The following is a 23,597-nucleotide window of genomic DNA, read 5'->3' on the forward strand; positions in this document are numbered from 1 at the left end:
TCCTGTTTTGTATTCCCTTGATCAGTAACAATAACAACAACAAAAAAAAAACCCACTGCCATCAAGTAGATTCCAACACACACTGACCATAAAGGACAGAGTAGACCTGTCCCATAGGGTTTCCAAGGCTGTAAATCTTTACAGGAGCAGGCTGCCACATTTTTCTCCCACACAGTGGCTGGTGGGTTTGAACCATCAACCTTTCAGTTGGTGGCTGAGCACTTTAACGACTGTGCCACCAGAGCTCCTGACCAATAGCATAGCATTGAAAAAAGAGATTAACAATTAATTTGCAACATAGCTTATCAATGTAGGTGGAGAGCAGCAGGATGTCAAGCTTCCTCACTTTAACATTCAGACATACAAAAACCTGCAAATCTACTTCAAAAGTCAATTCTTGGTATTTCTATAACCTGGACTGAAGCACTCCAGAGCTTGGTTTTAGTAAAAAAAAAAAAAAAAAAATTTTTTTTTTTTTTTTTAAGAAAATTCCAAACATGAGGGCCTCTACAGTTTTCACTCTTAAGGAAATATTGACAACCGATAATAGTGTTTTTGCTGTTTTCTATCCTCAACCTTTCCCTAAAGAGCAGCTATCCATGAAGCCTACCCAAGGGAAGCACTTGCCTTCCTACTTTCAGTTCTCTTTAGTATTATATATATATTTCAAGGCAAGAAACAGAAGCAATGTGATATCAGCCAGGGTTGGAAGGCCAAAAAACTGAGAAGCATATGTTTACCTTCCCTTTTAGGGGGTCTCTCAGGTGGTCCCATCTCTTCATTATATGTTTCTACAAACCAAAGCTTTCAGGTGAAGTTGTTATTTAAGCCATAAAATTTTATTCTCTTGAAGATGTTAGCATTTTCACATGGAGAGTCTTTAAAGGGTATTCCAAGTTACCTTTGACTGGTGGTGGTATGGGAGATATCCAGGGGATAGGTGCCTGTCTTGTGGTTCTCTGAAGTCATAGCTACTTACCCATTGCCATCAAGTCGATTCCGGTTCATAGGGACCCTATAGGACAGAGTAGAACTGCCCCATAGGGTTTCCTAGGCTGTAACCTTTATGGAAGCAGACTGTCACATCTTCTTCCCGTGGAGCAGCTGGTGCATTCAAATCATCAACCTTTTGGTTAGCAGCCATGCACTTAACTACTGCACCATCAGGGCTTCTTCACAGCTACTTAACAAATCTATTGTATCAACAAAACTTGAGAGAAGCAAGACACTGTACCAATCAATAGACGAAGCCACAGCTGTTCAAAAAAAGGAACATTCCACCCTTGATGTTCAAAGTAGTTGACCTCTCTACAGAAGCACACCCTGGGACAAGAATTCAAAACCAAAATTGTTGCTGTCACATTAATTCCGACTCATAACAACCCCATAAGACAGAGTAGAACTTCCTCCTAGGGTCTCCAAGGAGCGGCTAGTGGATTCGAACTGCTGACCTTTTGGTCTGAGCTCTTACCTACTGCATCACCAGGGCTTCCCTGGGAACAAGGTATACCATTATTCTGAAGCCATTTGGAGACACAGCTCACACAGTAAATACATTCACATTAATCTTTCTAGGAAAATTGGCATTATTAGTAGACTCTTAGACAGCTAAGAATAAAAAAAAAACTTTCTAGTTCAAGATGGCAAATTGGACACACATCTATTTCCCCTCTTTCTCATGACTGCCTTTGAAACAAAAAAATTAAAAAAAAAAAGAGGAAGGGGAGTGTGATGGTTAAGATTGTGTGTCAACTTGACTAGGCCATGATTCTCAGTATTTTGGCAGTTGTATAATGTTGTGATCACTTCCCTGTTGAAGCTGGATCAGTGATCACCCCCACGATCGGATCTGCTGAGTGGTACTGGTGGTGGCTAGGCCTGTGGCAGCTCACCACCCCCTCAGCCTTCCTCTCTCTGCCCTACGATGCCTACTTCCTTCCTGCTCGCCATGCTGGGGCTTTTTCCTGTTCTAGATCCTGCATCTGTCTCCTGTTTGACCTCTGGTTCTTGGGACTTGAGCTAGCAGCTTACCTGCCGATCTTGAGATTTGTGGATCTTCATAGCCTGCTGCAGCCCTGCTCTCCACCCTGCGGATCTTGGGATCACCAGCCCCTGCAGCTACATGAATCATCATAAGTCTGTAATAGCCCTTCTTTCCTGCTTGCAATCTTGGTTTTGCCAGCCCCTGTGGCTACATGAATCAGGAGAATCCTCTTTCCTACCTCACATACTTGGGACATTCTCAGCCTCTAAAAACCACAAGAGCCATTTCCTTCATATAGATCTCTTTCTCTCTCTCTCTACGTTTATACACTTCACTGGTTTTGCTTCTCTAGAGAACCCAGCCTAAGACATTTGGTACTGAGAGTGGAGTTTTAAACTCACTAAGTAAAAATATCCTACTCAGATTTTTCACACCTAAAATGCCGACCTGTTACTTTAGTGCTATTGGACATTTCCGCTTCAGTCTTCCCATTGGAAAAAACTGAGTCTTTCCTCAGAGACAGAGACTTGTATGTTGGAAGCCAAAAAATGTGAACTATGGTTACAAGTCAGTGATCAATAACTTATTTTCATCGTGTAGTTCTTTGATTTGTTTTTGCCCTCAGCTGACTGCCAGCAGTAACTGATTTTTGGTTAGGTAGTCTTAGTTAGTTACCTAGTGCTGCTACTACAGAAATACAAGTGGATGACTCCAACAAACAGAAGTCCATTCTCTCACAGTCTAGCAGGCTAGAAGTCTGAATTCAGGGTACCAGCTCCAGGGGAAGGCTCCCTATCTCTGTTTGCTCTGGGGGAAGGTCCTTGTCATCAATCTTCCCCTGGTCTAGGAGCTGCTTCTCAGGGTAGGAACCCCAGGTCCAAAAGATAGAACAATGGAATGTCTTCTTAAAGACACAATTATGGTGCCAGCTAGGTGGCAATACCTTGCAGGGTTGGGGCAATGTTCTCCAGGAGGCTATATATGCTCTAAATCAGCATCTAATACATGGTGCCGTATCTCCCATAGCAAGGATTCACATGTCCAGGAATCAAGGGATGGAAATGGGAGTGGCACTACTCACTATTACCTATAGTGACCCACTTGCAAAATATTTGCTTCCTGTCCCCACGACCTTATGCTCTGACGGTCTAAAGGTCTTCATTCCAAAGGAAGGAATGCTCCCACTTGGATCATTGATTCCATTGAACTGGAAGCTAAGAATGCCACTTGACTCTTTGGGCTCCTTATTATTCTGGATCAACAGGCAAAGAAGTGAGTTACCATACTGGCTGGTATGATTGATCTTGATTACCAAGAGGAAACTGGATTGATATTACATAATAGAGATAAAGAAGAGTATATCTGAATGCAAGAGATCCCTTAGGGTGTCTCTTAGTACTACCATGCTCTGTGATTAAAGACAATGGAAAACTACAGCAACTCAATTCTGACGTGACTACTCATGGCCCAGGCCCTTCAGGAATGAAGCTTTGGGTCACCCCACCAGGCAAAGAACCACGACCTGCTGAGATGCTTGCTGAGGGCAAAAGAATACAGAAAGGATGGTGGAAGAAGGTAGTTCTAAATACCAGTTCGGCCACGTGACCAGTTGCAGAAATGAGGACTGTAATTGTTATGAGTATTCTGCTTCGTATGTGTGCATCAAATATTTTTTGTTTTCTTCACTTATGAAATATAAGATGTCAATGGGGCTAGTGTGTTTGCAGTTGTACACATGTGAGTTGTATCATGCTAGGCACAAATATGACTTTATAATTGTCTTTTTTCAGAGATTATGTGTGGTTTTGGGATATGTGTACAACTGCCAAGTTGACAAGGGATGGGCTGTGATGGTTAAGACTGAGTGTCAATTTGGCTGGGCCATGATTCTCAGTGTTTTGACAGTTGTATAATGTGATCACTTCCCTGTTAAGTTTGATACATATCACCTCCATGATGGGATCTGCTGAGTGGTACTGGTAGGGGCTGGCCTGTGGCAGCTCACCGTCCCCTCATCTTCATCTCTCCACCCTCTGCCACCTATTGCCTTCCTGCTCATCATGCCTGGGCTTTTGCTTGTTCTAGATCCTGAGGCTGGCTCTTGTTCATGTGACCTCTGGTCCTCTAGAACTGAGCTAGCAGCTTGCCTGCCGATCTTGAGATTCATCCATCTTCACAACCTACTACAGCCCTGCTCTCTGGCCTGCCGATCTTGGGTTTGCCAGCCCCTGCAGCTACATGAATCAGGAAAATCCTCTTTCCTGACCAACGAACTTGGGACATTACCCAACGTCTAAAAATCGCATGAGCCATTTCTTTGATATAAATCTCTCTCTATATACATATGCTTTACTGGTTTTGCTTCTCTAGAGAACCCAGACTAAGACAGGAAGCAAGATATATAAACAGACACAAGGAAATCAACTAAAACACCACCAGAAAATAAGAATGGGAGCCATTAAGAGACCATAAATTTCAAAGAATTCCTGGAGAATAGAAAGCAGATGGTGTATAACTGTGTCTTCGTAATCTAGTGCTGCTAAAACAGAAATACCACAAGTAGGTGGCTTTAACAAATTTATTTTCTCACAGTTTAGGAGGCTAGAAGTCTGAATTTAGGGTGCCGGCTCTAGGGGAAGGCTTTCTCTCGTTGTCAGCTCTAGGCAAAGGTCCTTGCCTCTTTAGCTTCTATTTCCTGGTGCCTTGGAGATCTCCAAATGGCTTGGCATTGGTCTTCCCCCATCTCTGCTTGCTTGCTTGTCCTAATCTGTTCTTTTTATATTTTGTAAGAGATTGACTCAAGAGACACCCTACACTAATCATGTCTCATTAATATAACAAAGACAAACCATTTCCAAATAGAATTATAACCACAGGCATAGAGATTAGGATTTATAATAAATATTTTTGGGGTACACAATTCAATCCAAAACAAACTGATAGTAAAAGAAGAGAAGAAATCTAGCCCCTAGAAAATAAGGAAGCACAGAATTTTCTGATAGAGCAGTGGAGAAGCTCCATGCCATGAGTCAACAAAGGCAATGAGACAGATAGAGGGTGATGCTCTAAAGGACAACTGACCTCAAGCTGAAACCAGAGAACATCTTTCTCAAGATTTAGAAATCTACCTGCATAGGGCTCTGGTGGCAGCTCTGGGCCTCAGAGAAAAGAAATGCTGGCAGAATCTGAGGACACACAGCTCTGCCCTGGAATGAAATACTCTACTCCAAAGCTCCATGCCTCCAGAGCAGGGGTCCTCTTCCAGTGGCTACCAGAGGGAAATCTACTTGGACACTGACTACCCATGTACTCAGATCCCACAATAAACTTTCCATTCAACCCACGAATGGACTACTACAGAGGAAAGCAGAAAAATTTCTTCATCAGCAGAATCCTTCATAAATCAAAAAGAACAGGCAACCAAGGATTATCAGACGTTTGAGGAATGAAAAAAAACCAAAGGACGAAAGAGAAAGGTCATGATAAACAAAGAGAAGATCAGTTTAAAAGCACAAAAAACTTTAAACAGAGTAATTAATATCCTCAAAAAGGTTTGAGAGGCTACTGCCTCCACAAAATAAAAACAGGCTGCCATAAAAGAGGAAAAACATCAGAAAACTAGAAAGAGTTTTTAGAAATTCAAAATAGGATTGCTAAAATAAAAAACTCAGACTGAATAATTGCCAATAATACTAGTAGCTAATAAGTATTGAGTACTGCCTACATCCCAGAAGGCACTAGAAGGCTCAAGCCCACTCCATCAAGTTGATTCCAACTCATAGCGACCCTATAGGACAACTGCCTCATAGGGTTTCCAAGGCTGTAAATCTTTACTGAAGCAGGCTCCACATCTTTCTTCTGTGGAGTGGCTGCTGGGTTTGAACCACCAACCTTTTGTTTAGCAGCCGAGAGCTTTAACCAGTGTGCCACCATGGCCCACTCATTAGAAGGCATCAGGGAGAAACTCAGAATTTCCAGCATCTAGCTAAAAGGCATTCTAGGAGGAAAGAAAAGCAATAATAAATGGGAAAAAAAAATAAAGAAATAATAGAACAAAATTTTCTTGAAATGAAGAAAAACTGTCTTCAGATTAAAGGGGCCCACAGAGTACAAGCAGAATGTATGACTTAGACATCCTGACAAAATTTCAAATCTCCAAAACTAAAGGAAGTAGTCTAAAAACTTCCACAGAGAAAAACATGGGTTATCCTCAAAAGAACCAGCATCACAAATGGACATATTTCTCATAGATTACATTAGAACCGTGAGGGCAATGGAAATATATCTTCAAATTTCTAAGGAAAAACAAGTTTGAAACTATTGCAGAAAACTATCGTTCAGAAGTGAAGGCAAAATAGATATATTTTTGGACACTTGAAAACTCAGAATTGTTATTACTTTCATATCAATGAAAAAATTTCCAGAGGAGGTACCCTAGCAAAATGAAAAGGGAACCCAAGAAAAAAAGATGAATGGTGTGCTATAGAAGAAACAGTGGTATAAGCGTAGTGCAGAAGAAGTAAAAGAGGTTGGAAAGAAAATAGAAGATGGAAGAATAGAAACTAGAAGAAGCTTAAACTAGGACTTTGGGACTCAGAATTCATTCATATCCACTTACATATTCCTTTCCCACCCTCCCCCACCCCACACTGTAGGGGATGGAAGGCCAAAAATTACATTTCTCAGACTTCCTTGCACCTAGGGTTCTGAACGCTAAATTAAGCTTCTGCCAATGAAATATGCTCAAGTGAGATTTGGTAGCTAAGTTAGAAATGAAGCCTTGACTCTCTCCTGATTTCCTTCTGTGTGCAATGCAATATGTGGGGTAAACAATAGAACCTGTGGTGGTATGCCACATTGTTCTGTCCTATTCAAAATTTCTGCTCAGCCTTAAAAGTTGTGCAGTGTAGCACCCTGTAACAACTCTTATTTTCCTTTTATGTTCCTATCAGATTTTCTACTAAAAAGAGCCTCTAATTTTCAATGGGTAAGGAATATGAAAGATGAAAATGATGTAGAGTGCTTTTTCCTGACCCTTTTCATTTCCCTTATCAAAGAAGTTCATAAACCATTCATGAGTCACACTCCTTCACCCCTTACTTGCCTGAGCCTGGAGGGTGCCACTGAAAAGAAAGCATTCAGCAACTACCTGTTAAAGAGTCTTAGACTAGCTGCTCCTGCATTTACAAAAGGCTCTCAAGGCACAAATCCTCACCAGCAAACGAGGAGATAAGGCACAGGAAATCTAGGTAACACATTTAGCCAGGCACCAATCCAAGAATGTAAAAATTTGGCAATTTTCTCCATACTCTATGCTCTGACTTTCTCTGCTGTAAACTTATAAAGCAAAATAAGTTCTAGCAAATCTGTGCCAAAGGAACACAGAGGATCACTGAGGAATTTACCGGCATCAAAGATAATGCTTTACAATTACAGTATGAAATGACTTCCTTTTAGATTAGGCAGAATTGAGGGAAACTCAATCCAAGATTGGCTTTAAACACAGAAAGGGCATTCGTGTGGAAGGGTAGGAAGCAGATTCTGTGAAACTCCAAAGGGCAGATTGGGAACAACTGGGAGAAAATATAGAGAAAAAGTTTCAAGTCCTTCCTTTTGCAACTTTCTAAGAATCTTCGTATTGAGGAGATGGTGGAGAAAGCACAACACATTAGATCATCAAAAAAATAAAAGATCAGCATCGGGTTAATACGACCAGGCTGTTGAAGGATATGCAAAGTAAACAACTTCATCTCTATATGCAGCAGACAACTACACAGATAGAAAATGCACTAATAAGAATTACCCCATTCCCAGGCATGATCAAAAACATTAATATGCAAATGACTTAAGAAGTGACAGAGAATCTCTTTTTAAATACAATTATAAAACCTTACCAGGAGAGATCATGGAAGATATGAATAAATGGGAGTGAGACTTTATTTAACCCAGAAAGAAAATATTAAAAATAACAATATGTTACGCTAACAAAAAAATAAAGAATGGATAAAAGTCAACAGAATACTTAGTAAAATTCATTTGAAAAATAAACAGGCAAAAATAGTGAAGGATACATTTTTCCTTCATAGGCTAAGAGTCATGAAAGAATAAATGGCCCAACATAGATCTCCTGATGGCTCCTAAAGGAAAGAAGAAAGAGTATCGGAACGAGTCAAGATGCGAAGGGATAATGGCCAAGAATTTTCCAGAATTCATGAAAGACAAAAACTCTCAAAGTACAAAAAGTTCTAAGCAGGATAAAAAAAAAAAATCTATTCCTAGATTCACTGAAATGAAACTGCAGAACACCAAAGACAGGGTAGAGTTTGTAAAGAACCAGAGAAGACAGATTACGACTTGGCTGACAACATGATTTTCAATATTAAGAATAAATCTTATAAGATAATGGAAATAATATCTTCATAATGTTGAGGGACAAAAACTGTCAACCTGGAAACTCATACCCACTAAATTAATACTAATCTGCTACAAAAGACGTATTTAAAGTGTTAAAAAGCAAAGACGTCAGTCTGAGGACTATGGTCGCCTACTTCGAGCCATGGTAACTTCAACCGCTTCATATGCATGCGAAAGCTGGACAATGAATAAGGAAGACCAAAGAAGAGTTAGTGCACTTGAATTACAGTGTTGTCAAAGAATATTGACAATACCATGGGCTGCCAGAAGAATGAACAAGTCTGTCTTGGAAGAAATACAGCCAGAATGTTCCTTAGAAGCGAGGATGGCAAGACTTCATCTTACGTACTCTGGACATGTTATCAGGAGGGACCAGTCCCTGGAGAAGGACATGCTTGGTAAAGGAGAAGGTCAGCGAAAAAGAAGAAGACCCTCAAGGAGATGGAATGACACAGTGGCTGCAACAATGGGCTCAAACATAGCAATTACTGGGAGAACGGTGCAGGACCCGACACTGTTTCATTCTGTTGTACGTGGGGTCACTATGAGTTGGAATCCATTCAATGTCACCTAACAACAACAACAACAAATTAACACTCAAGAGTAACAACAAAATAAAGATTTGTTTAGATCAACACTGATATTACCATTTCATGTTGTTGTTAGCTGTTGTGAAGTCAGTCCCTGACTCATGGCAACCCCATTCACAACAGAATGAAACACTGCCTGGTCTTGTGCTATCTCCATGATGGGTTGGAGATCATACCATTGTGGCCTGTAGGGTTTTCACTGGCTGATTTTCTGAAGTAGACTGCTAAGGTTTTCTTCCTAATCCGTCTCACTCTAGAAGCACCACTGAAAACTGCAACACGCAAGCCTCCACTGACAGGTGCACGTGAGGTGCAGTGGTCAGGAACTGAACCTGGGTGAGAATTCTACCACTGAACCACCAGTAACCATTACCATCCATAGATCCTCACTAAAAGAGCTACTAAAGAAAAACTAAGCAGAAAGGGATGCAAGAAGCATTGGTAAGCCAGGAATTGGTTAATATGTTGATAAATAATAAGAAAAAATATTATTCAAACTAAAATACTAAACAACAATAAAGTGAAGGATGAGAGGACGAGATTAGAATTAAAGTTTTCCATATAATTTTGGAGAATGGAAAATTTTGTTAGTTTTAGGTTTTGTTGTTTCTTTTTTTTTAAGCATATACGCATGTGAAAAATAAAAGTCCTCGGTCTGCAGGACCTTATCCTATAAGGAAATGGAATAAGTGATATAAGAGAGGGATGCCCAAGGAGCTAGACTGCAACAAGTAACGACGGGCTATGGGCATTACTGAAGGCTTCAGAAGGGGACATTTACATTACATTTTGAGGGAAAAGCGTGGTTTACTGAAGACAGGCATTCTAAACTCTGGGAACTGACTGCACATGGAAGGCATAGAACCTTGGAAAAGGTGGCATATTTTGAGTGGCTTTTTATGGCTGGAATGTAGAATGAGGAATGATCACATAAGAGGCTGAAAAGGCAGTCTAGACGAAATAGTAAAGGATCATTGTTATGGAATAAATTGTGTCCCTCCCCAAAATCCGCGTTGTAAAATCCTTTGCTATGTTAACGAGGCAGTATTAGTGTTGGATGTGTCTTGTGTCAATCTCTTTTGAGATATAAATGGAGCAGGTTAAGCAAGGAAGAAAAGAGGCAGAGATGGGGGAAGATAGATGCCAAACCACATGAAGATCGCCAAGGAATAGAAGCTGAAGAGACAAGGACATTCCCCCGGAGCCAACAGAGTGAGAAAACTGGTGACACTGGAGTTAACTTACCCTTGATATTTATAATTCTGGTGTTATAAATTATAGCCTGAAATGACCCCAACTTTGAAATTCCAGACAAAAATTCACTTTGTGGTCTGAGAATTCTCTTACCCAACCATACTGCTTAAATTAAATAGATGTTTACAAGAATCCCTCGCTATGTTGAACAGAAGGAAAAGAATGAGTGGCAGGTTGGACACCAGGAAACTTTCCAACATAATTCTACCAAGATTATATGGAAGGGAATAGAACTAAAACACCATATCTTTGTCTATCTGCATGTCATTTCTTTAAAGAGCCTTAGTTTAAAACCAAAACACTTACTATCAAAACATCTGCCAAAATGATGCAAAAACAGATTAGTTCAACCATTTTTACTGCTTAACAGAAATGTGAAAATTTCTCACTATTGAATTCACAGGAATAGTATCTACAATTACAGATTAAAAAAAAAAAAAGCAAAGAAAACAATAACCTACCAGTTATTCTAGGCCTACTAAAACAAAGCTCCTTTTTGTGGTACTAAATATAATTGCCTCAATATTAACATCCCCTTATGAGTATTTTTTTTATGAGTATTATGACGGTTATTATATTCATTATTGCTCTAAAAATGTTACAAGGAAACCTTTAGGCATTTTATGAGGATTTGATATTACATATGAGAATAAGCACTGTTTTTTTTTTGGGTTATCAGAATAAGCTTTGGTCATATCAAAAAAAATTCTACTTTACCACCAATTGATTTTAAAGATATGGAATATATTTCTGAAAATAAAATTTATCTCAAAAATAATAACAACTTTTATTGAAATGTTACTTCCTGACAAGCCAACAAGCTAAGAGCTTTTATATATATTATTTTACTGAATTCCTACAGCAATACCATAAGTAGGTCCTATTACCATCCCTATTTTACAGATGAGAAAACTGAGGCTTAGAAGGATTAGATAATTTGCCAAAATGTGACACAGCCACTAAGTGGCAGATCCAGGATCAAACGGAAGCCATTTGGCCTGACTCTCTACATCACTCTGCCCCAACAATTGCACCCCTGGTTCTATGTATTCATTTAAAGAGCATGCTTCTTTTCTGTTTGGCTAGGAAAAAAAAAATCAAAATTTAACAGCAAATCCATTATTTTACCTTAATAAATTACCAAAGCTCTCTTTTGACTACTACTAAAAAACAAAATAAAAAATAATAAATTTTTTTTTTTTAATTCACAAAGATTTTAGCTGAATTATTTTCTTTATTCTGAAAGGACATTATTATAAGTTCCTATTTTAGCATTTTAGGTGCCAAAAGTTTATGAGTATGTCTTTCTATCACCTGTGGTTCTTAAAAGTCCTTTTCCATGTCTCTTTTCAATTTAGGAAGGAGCCCTGGCTGCACAGTAGTTAAGTGCTCAGCTGCCAACCTAAAGGTCTGTGGTTTGAACCCACCAGCTGCTCCACAGAGAAAACACCTGGTGATCTGCTTTGTAAAGATTACAGCCTTGGAAACTCTACAGGGCAATTCTCCTCTGTTATATACAGTCTCTCTGAGTCGGAATCGACTCAACTTGGCTACGGGGTTTTCAATTTAGGGAGAAATTCAGCTCCCTCTTCATCTTCTAAGTCTATAACTGAATTGATATCTCCAGTTCTCATCTGTATTAAAAATAATGTAAAATAATAAGCACAAAATAAAATTGTACATTTAGCATAACTTCAGTAGTCTCCATGATTGTGTCTTCTTTATAATAGACAGAATGAACACACATTTCAGGAACAAAGAAATAAACACTAATACTCGAAAAAAAATTGTTGGTTGTCTACAGTTTTGTCTCTTATCAGAAACATCATTCAACTACTCTATTCAAGCACTGGAAAAAAAAATACTGACATTTAGCCCACAAGCAAAAATGTTTTGAGGAACGAACCAGAGGGAAAAAAAAAAAAGGACAAGAGCATGTATATCATATTCTTTCCTCTCTATAATTAAGAAAACAAAATGATCATAAGAATGATGACTGTTATAATGTCAGGTTTATGCTCTTAATTAATTTGTGATATTCCTTAGAGGGAGTTAGAAGGAGAGAAAAACCGTTAAAAGGTTGTAAACTTCCGATTATGTTAAGGTACAGAAATAAAATTAATTCAGTAAATGACAGCAAAGATCACATAAATAGTACAAATTCGTACGAAGTTTAAAGGAAACGATTCTACAGGTGTAACAAATGCAGTTCATGAGCTTGGGAAAAGACACATTTCCCCGACTCCACCCTACTGAGAAACAATCAATCGTGCAGCAATCCGAAAATGCCCTTTCCTAGATGTTCAAAAGAACCTTAAGAAACCCACCTCCCAAACTCAGGACGCCTGGATTCTTTTTCTTTCTTTTTTTTTTGGCATAACCTTCCTATCTTACTTGCAGCCCTCTCTTCCCAACCCTCGGCCAGCGGGCTGGGAAGTAGGATACTGCACCTGGTGTCTGCTAGCGAGATTGAGGCTCGCAGGTGTCGCTTGCCTGGAGCATCACCCGGCGTCCCACCTGCTCTTCTTCGTCATCTCCTGGCCTTACACACATACAAACACACGCACCCGCTGTCAGAGTGGAGGTACCGCCCCATCGGAGCAAAAAGCTCGCTTTCTGTTCCCTGGGACCTGGCCCCAGACGAGCGACTTATGCCCAAACCCGAGACAGGCTGAGGCTCCTGCTGCACTCTTACCTCTAGCAGTGACAGCGACCGCGGCCACCTTGCCGGCGCCCGGTTCTGCGCCGGGCCAGTCAGGCCCTCCAGGGGCAGCGCCAGTCCAGCGAAGATGCAACCGGGAGAGAGCCCCCATCCGCGCCCCACGCAAGCTTCTGCAGGCGCCAGGAAAGCGCGCGCCCGTGATTCAGCGCCTTTCCGCCGCCGGTTACCACGGCGACGCGCACGCACGCGCACACAAGCCCCCAGGGCCTGCTGCGCGCGGGCAGCTGTCCCCGCCCAGCTCCCAGAGAGTGCGCAAAAGATGGGCACTTGGACAAAAGACACCCACCTCGCAGGTGACCACGAAGGAGGAAAAGGCTTTTGAGAAGCTGGGCGGCCTTTACATTCCCACCTCTTCTCCTGCACCAGCTTCCTCCCCACCACCGTGGTGCCAGGCAGTCTTGGGGATGAGCGCTCCTTCCAAATGCCTGGCCAAGGTATTCCTGGGCGCACTATCTGGTGCAAAGACCCTTTGTGAATGTGTTCCCTGAGGCGAGGTCACCTCGGCTACACAAGTCCCATTCCTCTAGCGAGAGCCTCTTTGATTCTTGTTGTGCACAGTTGAGTAGGTTCCGACTCATAGCGACCCCATAGGACAGAGTAGAACTGCTCCATAGCGTTTCCTAGGCTGAAATCTTTAAGGGAGCAGATCGCCACGTGTCTCCCGCGGTTGTGTTGGTTCCAACCACTGCCCTTTCAGTTAGCAGCCCAGCGCTTAACCTTTGCGCCACCAGGGCGCCTCTTTGAGTATTACTATGCACTTATCTTTCCATTTTGAGCACATGCTGGTTTCTGAATGCCCATGGAAACTTGTGCTGGGAGGGGGCTGATCAACTCTATGCTTTAGAGGTTAACTAGGTGCCTAGTGTATTTTGATCACATCTGCAGCTTGGGGAAGGTGGTGATCTGAACCATAAACCACAGAAAACTCTTGCAGAAGATGCTTCCTTGGAAGTTTACTGTATTCTTGTAATAAAGATGCTAAAGCAGTGACATAGGCAGGAAAGGAACCCAGGGCATTCCTTGTGCATTCCCATGACTATAAAGTATATAGTGCAATGCTTAAGCCTGAGTCACACAGACCTAACAGACAAATCTCTACTAGGCTATTCAAGACCAGTGGATGGCCCTTAGGCAAGTGACATAATCCTGCTAAACCTCAGTTTCCTCAGTTATAAATGGAGGCAATAATAGGAACTATCTTTTTGAAGGTGGCGGAAACTGTAGTGTAGTCTACAAGGCTAAACTACTTGCTTAAATTCAGATACCACATCAGTGGCAAAGAGAGTGCTCAGCATAAACTATTGCCTATTGAAGTATAGGATTCGGTTCTAAGTGGGAATTTCACCAAGGAGTTTAGGTAAGTAAGCAAAGCTACTATACTAGAAAAACTTAAGATTCAAAGTGAAAAACTCAAGACACTGCAAATTAGTAGGTTCTTAATTATTTCAATGTTTGAAAACTACTGCCCAGGAAAGCAGACTAAAAGTAGTTTAATTGTTCCTATTCACTTCACTTACTGTTTCTTTCATTTTGTCACTACAAGCAGTAAATGGGGAGGTATCTCACTTGGATGCTATGAGTCATACAAAGGAAAAAACATTCCTGTCATGGTTCGTTAAACAATCTGATAATTTTTTATTTGATATAATATACCACTGCATATTTTATTTATTACCTTCATAATGCATGTTACCAAAATATTAGCGGTAATTCTCACTATTTTTAATGATTAAAACAACGATTAATAGATAAAATTCCTTCAAATTGTCACTACAAAGGGAACATCATGTATAAATTTAGCTTGTTTCTTTTACGTGTTTTAGTTGTTAATTTGGCACTTCTCATTCTAACTATTCCCACCGGCTTTCTTTTTTTTCTATACTGAGGAAGCTCATATACTCTTGGTAATTCTTGACAGGGTGAGATGCAACATGGAAAGCTATTTTCCACACAGCAGCAGTGGAGTTAGAAAACACAAAGCAGGTAAAAACTTTAATCCCATCAGAGTCACAAAGGCCTACTAAAACAGGCCAAACAAGTGAAATCGTTTTTTAAAAGCAAATTTCTCTGGTGGAAATAAATGTTTCTTTAAAGCACATTTAAAGTACCTACTATTCACCTCCTGCAAAATAATTCAATTTTATGAGTGGCAAAACTAAGGCTATGTCTCTTTACACATTTATTTTTCTCTTAGAACACCAGTACAATGCCCCTATAAAACTGACTTTAATCATTATCAAGCCTAACTTTGCTTCTGTTGGTGACATAACTATAAACATGAATAAAAAAGGACAAGGAATTTTAAAGCATAAGGTTTCATTTACAGCTTACCAATTATGCACTGTGAGCTGACAAAAATAAAGTCTGATGTAGGACTGTCGTCAAGAGATGACCGTGGCTTTTTCATTTAAGACTGTCTGAATTTGCCAAATGTAATTAAAAGACCTAGTCCCAAGGACTCAGTAATTCCTCGTGACACTGATTTTTTTTTTTTTTTTTTTTTCCCCTGAAGACTTATTTACAATATTAACTATTTTGGTTCCTGATTGAAAAAACAAATCAAGTGTGAAGTCTCGCCTGGAGACAATGTTGGCCCCCGCTTGGAACCCAGCTGACAGCAATGAGCACCGCTAAAAGCTCCCATAAGCTTTGTGTCCTTTCATTAAGAGGCCTCTTATTCTGAAAACAGGCATGCCTTAGTTTAAATAGACAATAATATATAAGTTCCAAAATCTGAAGACACAATAAACAAATTCGGAGTCATTTTTTCTTCTGTTACAATGATCCAGTAAACTAACTCCTCCATATTAAACCTACCTTTCCAGACAGGTACAAATTACATTTGCAAAGATCCATAACAAAACTACACAGTACATTTAAAACTCGTATTTGAAAAGCATTTCACAATATTATATCTAAATTGCACAGCAGACCCCAATGATCACTGGGAAATCTGCCACAGTCCAGTTTTTCCAGCCCAAGTAGGTCCAAACTTCGGGGAATAATGTGGCCCTCTTCTGCTGCTGCTCTGAAAAATATTCGATCGAAACGAAGCTTACAAGTACTGGGTATTCCCAGATTAGAGTTCATTTGGGTATCCCATGTATACCGGCAATGCTCAGGTTTGCCCAAAAACTCCCAGACATCCAAAATGTTGTTGGGTAAACCACCACATTTGGTAACCTGAAAAGAGAAACAAAGAACACTCTGTAAGATTCAGAGTCTTTTTTCCTCTAATTTGAAAGGTGTCTTTGCTATTATGGCGTCTAAGTGCAATATTTCTAATTACGATGTCAAAAATAATTTCTTAATGAACAAATGCAAATAACTGGATGCATTATAAAGATTATTTTGCTGTATGGTAATAAGTAGATAATATAAAAATATCAAGGTAGTCAGAGCGGTTTGGAATTTGCCCCTTCTCTTTTGCCATAAATAGGTTCCTAACTTTGGATGTCCGATAAAACTCAGAAGTTACTGCTGAGTTTTTTAAAAAATGAACTCAAGTAAAAAGAAGGCACAATTGCTACTCTATAAATTTAAGAGTGTACTATTTATATGGTCTAATGTCAACTCCATTCAGTTGCTGTTTTTTTTATTTCTTTTTTAAAATTTACTAACAATGTAAAATTCTTCCCTCTCTCATTCATACTCGAGGATTTTTTTAAAAGTAGGTAAGTCAGACAAACACATACCAAAAACATGGCTGCTAAAGTCAGTGATTTGCAAACAGTCTGACAGAAAGCATGATCTTTTTTTAAAAAAAAAATAATAATTTGTGTACAAAGATGAAGTTACCAGCTCACCACCTCCTTTATCTGGTTCACGGCCTTCACTTCAGCAGGAAGTCCTGACATGCCTTCCTTTTACATCTCCCTTCTCCCTCTACGCCTGGAGGCCTGGAGCTCGTGGCCAAGGGAAAATGAACAAAACTTGCATTTCAATTCACTAGCTGATGTGAGCTCAGACAGAGGGGAAACAAGGCAAGGCAGGCCTTACCATTAATATGTTCTAAATCTGTGAAGGTTCTTCTGAAAAATCCCAACACGTCTCAACTGAACTAAGAGGAAAGGGACTTTGTTTCAGACCTGGGCACAGGAGTGACAGGAAAACGTGATTAAAAAAAGGTTGGTAAAGGCCAAGGAAAAAAAACAACCTCAGAAGGAAGAGAGAATCAACTGTAATGGCCACGCCTTTCTGTTAATCTTGCAACTAGGAATACTGCAAATAAACTGAGCTCTTCTAGTCATTATTTTCTCAATACCTCTCTTGCTAGCCCTGCATATAATGCTTTGTGTTGTCTGTTTCATATGTGATATTTACATTTTCCCCCAATAATACAGGAGCCCCTCTGGCACCTGCTTCCCCAGTACCAGGCCTGTATATAGCACAGATTAAGTAACTATTTGCTGAATTGCATTTGCAAGGTCACTTATCCATTTTTGAATAAACGAAGGTCCTAGTTTTAATGGCTTCAGTCAAAAGAACCGAAATTAGTTTCCACAGCAATAATCTTCATTAAAGTCTGTCACTCACTTCTTGATCCCTTAAATTTGTATCTCCTGCAAATATAACTGTATCTGACGCGGGAGCCTCTTGCATTTTCTTCAGAACTGCTTGTAACTGATTGATTCGTTCCTTAGCATGCCCTCTGGTGCTCTCCAAATGCGAAGTCATAAGGTAAATTTCATTGCCCGACACACTCACCTACGGCGGGATAGATACTTAGAGTTGTTAAAACCACTCACTGACCACTACTGTTAACTTTGATAACAGAATCAGCATACTGTTCAACTGATCAGTATATTATTTACTAAATTGAAACTACAGAATCAGAACTGTGTTCATCCCACTGGGTCAAAATAAGTATAAGGCACTGATCCCACCCCCAAAGAAGACTCCTTAGCAAGTACCTAAAAAAAAAAACCTACCTCAAATGTTACCTCGACTGTGAGGCCTTCCCAAATGCCCCCCTCATACTACTTGGCTCCCTCCCTTATAGTCCTACAGCATGATGGACAGACTGTCTTTAAAGTCTCCTAGACTGAACTACAGCACAATTATTTCTCCCCTACAAGATGAGTCATTTCTAAATAAAGAAGGTTCCTATTTATTACTATGGAGTCTGTGGGTGGTGTAAACAGTTAAAACAATGTGCTCAGCTGCTAACCAAAAGGTTGGAGTGCACCCAGAGGTGCTTCAGAGGAAAAGCATGACAATCTACTTCCAAAAAATCAGCCATTGAAAACCCTGTGGAGCATAGTTCCAACCTGACACATACGGGGTCACCATGAGAATGGACTCACTGGCAATTGGTTTTTATGTATTACTATATTATCAAGAGCCTGTTACATAGGTATTCAAAAAAATGTCAGTCGAATGAATGAGTATCATTTACCATTTGCCATTAAGGCACCAAAAATGTCATTTAATAATAATAATAAGCCTGTCCTTATTTATACAAATTGTCTGCAGTACCAAGTTCAAATTCTTTCATGTTGGACATTCATGCCCTTCTATCAGTTTGGACTGAGCCAACATTCCCAACCTTCTGTCACACCATACCCCTCCTTCATGTTTTCTACACCCAACTGAATAGAATGCTTAGGGCGGGGCCAAGATGGTAGAGGAGTCAGACGCTTCCGGTGAACCCTCTTACAACAAAGACCCGAAAAACAAGTGAAGCGATTACATTTATGACAAGCTAGAAGCCCTGAACATCAAAGTCAAAGTCAGAAAATGGACTGAGTGGCTGGGGAGGGAGAGACGGTTCAGAAGTGGAGAGGGGCTGCCAGACCTGAATCACCAGGATCCCTCAGGTGCCATTCCCAGAAGCAACTGCGGCAGGCTGGTAGTAGCGTTCCGCCGCAGTTTCCTCAGGAAGAAACAACCAGTCGCACAGCCTACTCACACCTCCGGAACCAGAGAAGAACAGTGCTCTTAGGAAAAGCTAAGTACTTGCGTATATTTTACCACACCCCCAGCCCCCAAGCCTGCGATAGTTCCTGTTGCGTACCCCGAGCCATTCTCCTGGCCTTGGAGAAGGAATAAATTCACAGCTGGAGAAAAGATAATTTGCCAGCTCCACTAATGTGGGGAGCTCAGGACAGAAGCAGATCCTGTTCAGGCATAAACGGTCCGTAGACTTTTAATACCTTTCCCCCTGCATGGACCTGTGTGGGCCTATTTCAGGAGAACAGGCCCTTGTTGGCAGACTGCAACTGTTTCAGCTGTGTGTTGGAGAGGTAGTATTTGATGTTTGACACCACTTTGCCTATTAAACAGGGTCCTCATCTACCCACATCAGGGGCCTAGGAACTGGTGGCTCCATTCAGGTCACCCAGCCACCCACGACAGGGGTCCAGGGATAAATGGTACCCCCCAGTCCTTAAAACCAAAAGCACGGGGTGCCCATGATCTGTCTGCAGAACCCATCCACCTGTATGCTCTAGGGAACAGGGATATGCTTTCCTCACAAACACTCGGGGGACAGTTGTCAGCCCCCTGCCTTGTGCAGAGTGTGACCCCTGCTGCAACCAGATACCGGTGCCTACACCAATCACCCCTGCCCCTCTAAGACTGTAGGGCAGAGCCTGTACCACACACTTGATGACCAACTACAAGAAAAGTGAATGGACTCCTAGGCTCATATACGTGGTAACAGCTCTAGCCATCTGATGACAGGACATTAGCTCTTCAAAGGTGAAAATAATCAAGCTAGCTCACTGAAGCAACCTATTTGGACATATCAAAACAAAAACAAAACAAAGAAGCTAGGATATGGTAAGCAAACATAAAATAAACCAATACAATAACTTATAGATGGCATGGAGACAACAGTCAGTATCAAATCACATAAAGAAGCAGACCATGGTCAATTCAACAAGCTCTCAAAACAAAGACTCAAGGGATCTTCTGGATAAAGGTGCCTCCCTGGAATTACCAGATGCAGAATACAAAAGATTAATATACAGAACTCTTAAGGAGATCAGGCAATATACTGAACAAGCCAAGGAACATACAAAGCAGCTGAAGAAATTAAAAAGGTTACTGAAGAACATAATGAAAAATTTAATAAGCTGCAAGAATCCATAGAGAGACAGCAATCAGAAATTCAGAAGATTAACAATAAAATTACAGAATTAGACAAGTCAACAGAAAGTCAGAGGAGCAAAATTGAGCAAGTGGAAGACAGAATCGGGGAGGCTGAGGATAAAGCACTTGGCACCAATATATTTGAAGAAAAATCAGATAAAAGAATTTAAAAAATGAAGAAACCCTAAGAATCATGTGGGACTCTATCAAGAGAAATAACCTACGAGTGACTGGAGTACAAGAACAGGGAAGGATAACAGAAAATACAGAGAAAATCCTTGAAGATTTGTTGGCAGAAAACTTCCCTGATACCATGAAAGATGAGAAGACATCTATCCAAGATGCTCATCAAACTCCACATGAGGCAGATCTTAAAAGAAAGTCACCAAGACATAATCAAACTTGCCAAAACCAAAAATAAAGAGAGAATTTTAAGAGCAGCTAAGGACAAATGAAAAGTCACTTACAAAGGACAGTCAACAAGAATAAACTCAGACTACTCGGCAGAAACCATGCAGGCAAGAAGGCAGTGGGATGACCTATATAAAACACTGAAGGAAAAAAATTGCCAGCCAAGAATCATATATCCAGCAAAACTGTGTCTCAAATATGAAGGTGAAACTGGGACACTTCCAGATAAACAGTTTAGGGAATTCATAAAAACCAAACCAAAACTACAAGAAATACTAAAGGGAGTTCTCTGGTTAGAAAATCAATAATATCAGATAGCAACCCAAGACTAGAACACTGGACAGAGCAATCAGATGTCAACCCAGACAGGGAAATCACAAAAATAAATCAAGATAAAAAAACACTCAAAACAGGGAAACAGTGTTGTCATTATGTAAAAGAAGACAACATTAAAACAATAGAGAGGGACTAAGAAATGTAGTCATAGATCTTTCATATGGAGAGGAAGACAAGGCAATATAAAGAAACAAAAGTAAGGTTTAAACTTAGAAAAATAGGGGTAAATATTAAGGTAAGTAAAATAGATACTAACAACCCTACTCATCAAAATAAATTACAAGAAAAAATAGCAGAAACAAAATCAACTACAATGAATAAGAAGAAAACACAATATATAAACTACTCAGCACAAAAAATTAAGTGGGAAAAAGGAACTGTCAACAACACACAAAAGAAGACATCAAAATGATAGCACTAAACTCATACCTATCCATAGTAATGCTGAATGAAAATGGACTAAATGCACCAATAAAGAGACAGAGAGTGGCAGAATGGATTAATAAACACGATCCGTCTATATGCTGCCCACAAGAGACACACCTTCGACTTAGAGACACAAACTAAAACTCAAAGGATGGAAAAAAATACATCAAGCAAACAACAATCAAAAAAGACCAGGAGGAGGCGGGGCCAAGATGGCTAACAAGGTAGACACTACCTCGGACCCCTCTTGCAACAAAGACTCGGAAAAATAAGTGAATCGATCACATACATGACAATCTACGAACCCTGACCAACAAACACAGATTTAAAGAGTTGACCTGAGTGACAGAGACTGAGAACAAACAACCACGGGGAAGCAGCGACTGTTTTCGGAGCCTGGAGCCAGCGTCCCAGTCAGGAAACCTTGGCGCCGGGCTTTGGACTGGACGCAGGGGAGCTGAGCACGGCATCCTGAGACGGCACAATCACGGGGCGCAGCCCTAATCCCCTGAACTGACCTCAGGGGAAGCCCAGCCAGTGCACGCAGGCAGCACAGAGATGCGGCTGAAAGGAAGAGAAGTCACCGGGAGGCAGTGACTGGTTTTGGAGCCGGGAGTGTGGCATCCCTGCCGGGGAAACTTGGCGCTGGGCTTTGGACTGGGAGCGGAGAAACTAACCACGGCTTCTGAGACATCGCAAGCACGGGACACGGGCCTGACACTCGGGGGCAATCTCTTCCCAGCCAGCGCACACAGTCGACAATGCGCCCCTCGGGAATCTCAGATAAAACAGTCATCCCAACCAAGATAAGTAACTTTGTCTATATTCCGGGGTGCTACTCTCTTCTATTTATCTGAACCCTCCCCTCCCCTTACCAGGCGGCTTCATTAACATTGGAATTTCCTGAGCCAGAAAGTAAACTGCTCTGTGGTTTTTCTTTCTTTTGCTTTGTTTTTGTCTTTTCCTAACCCATTCTCCTGGCCTGCAAGAAAAAGAAGCAACTACAAAAAACCCAGGGACCAAAAATCCTTCCCTAATTGGACTAAATACACAGAACCAGCTCCAGCCAAGCATATGTGATCCACAGTCTCGGGCTTTCATCCCTACAGGAAACAAGGTGGCTACTATAATGCAAAGGCATTTCTGATAGGGATCTGACTGTAATTGTTTTAGCGGATTTACTGGAAATACAAGTTTCCCAGGTCTGGTATCTCTGCATATTCAACACAGCCCTCACTGACCCACAACAGGGAACTGAGGGCTGAAGCTCCCCAGACCACAAAGCCTCCTGCCTAAGGAGGGTGAAAACTACCAATCTGTAGAGGTACTTGCATTGGGGGCCTAAGGTACAGCTGCAGAGCCCACCCACCAAGGTGCTTTAGGAATAGAGACACACCTACCTTACTGACACTTGGGGGAAGCCTGTCAGCATCCTGCCCCCCCTGGAGTGTGAACCCCAGCTGCTACTAGAATCTGGTGCACACAACTATCACCACTACTTCTCGAGGTGGATAGGTAACACTCTGCATCACACACTTGATGACCCAAAATCAGATTCTACTCAAGAATAGTGAATGGACTCTTAGGCTTATATATCTGGTAACAGCCTAAACCAGCTGGTTATAGGACATAACTGAGTCAAGGGCTACAACACTCAAGACAGCGCAATCTAGTAGCCCATCTACGTAGACTGAAAGAAAACAAAACAAGATAAGACTCAGTGAGCAAATATAGAATAAATCACTACTATATCTTAGTGATGGCTCGGAGACAGCAGTCAATATCAAACCACATAAAGAAGCAGACCATGACAGCTTCTACAACTCCCCAAACAAAAGAATCAAAATCTTTCCCAAATGAAGATACAATCCTGGAATTGCCAGATACAGAATATAAAAACCTAATTTACAGAATGCTTCAAGACATCAGGGATGACCTCAGAAATAAAATGAGGCAATCTACAGAAAAAGCCAAGGAACAGAGTGATAAAGCAGTTGAAGAACTCAAAAAGATTATTCAAGAACATAGTGGAAAAATTAATAAGTTGCAAGAATCCATAGAGAGACAGCAGGCAGAAATCCAAAAGATTAACAATAAAATTACAGAATTAGACAACGCAATAGGAAGTCAGGGCAGCAGACTCGAGCAATTAGAATGTAGACTGGGACATCTGGAGGACCAGGGAATTAACAACAATATAGCCGAAAAAAAAATCAGATAAAAGAATTTAAAAACATGAAGAAACCCTAAGAATCAAGTGGGACTCTATCAAGAAGAATAACTTGTATGTGATTGGAGTGCCAGAACAGGGAGGGACAACAGAAAACACAGAGAGAATAGCTGAAGATCTGTTGGCAGAACACTT

General features: G+C 40.8%; 1 protein-coding gene and 1 long non-coding RNA gene across 3 annotated transcripts in view; both read right to left on the bottom strand.

Annotated features, from left to right (window-relative positions):
- Positions 1-14,575: 14,575 nt before the first annotated feature.
- The window catches only part of TDP2 (tyrosyl-DNA phosphodiesterase 2), a 33,450-nt gene continuing 24,428 nt past the window's right edge, over positions 14,576-23,597 (bottom strand). The window contains exons 6-7 of one of the 2 annotated variants that reach the window (XM_003416476.4): positions 17,501-17,671; positions 14,576-16,147 (exon numbers count right to left, since the gene is read on the bottom strand). In XM_003416476.4, the coding sequence (XP_003416524.1) occupies positions 15,866-16,147; positions 17,501-17,671 (453 nt within the window). In that variant the 3' untranslated portion in view covers positions 14,576-15,865. The remainder of the gene's footprint in view (positions 16,148-17,500; positions 17,672-23,597) is intronic. The other variant, XM_010596184.3, reaches the window with a different exon arrangement.
- LOC135230704 (uncharacterized) lies at positions 16,364-17,494 on the bottom strand. The gene is made up of 2 exons (XR_010321318.1): positions 16,964-17,494; positions 16,364-16,869 (listed from the first exon to the last, which is right to left on the bottom strand). It is a non-coding gene; the product is annotated as an uncharacterized LOC135230704 (long non-coding RNA).

The sequence above is a fragment of the Loxodonta africana genome, chromosome 1, assembly GCF_030014295.1.
Source record: "Loxodonta africana isolate mLoxAfr1 chromosome 1, mLoxAfr1.hap2, whole genome shotgun sequence".
Taxonomy (NCBI): domain Eukaryota; kingdom Metazoa; phylum Chordata; class Mammalia; order Proboscidea; family Elephantidae; genus Loxodonta; species Loxodonta africana.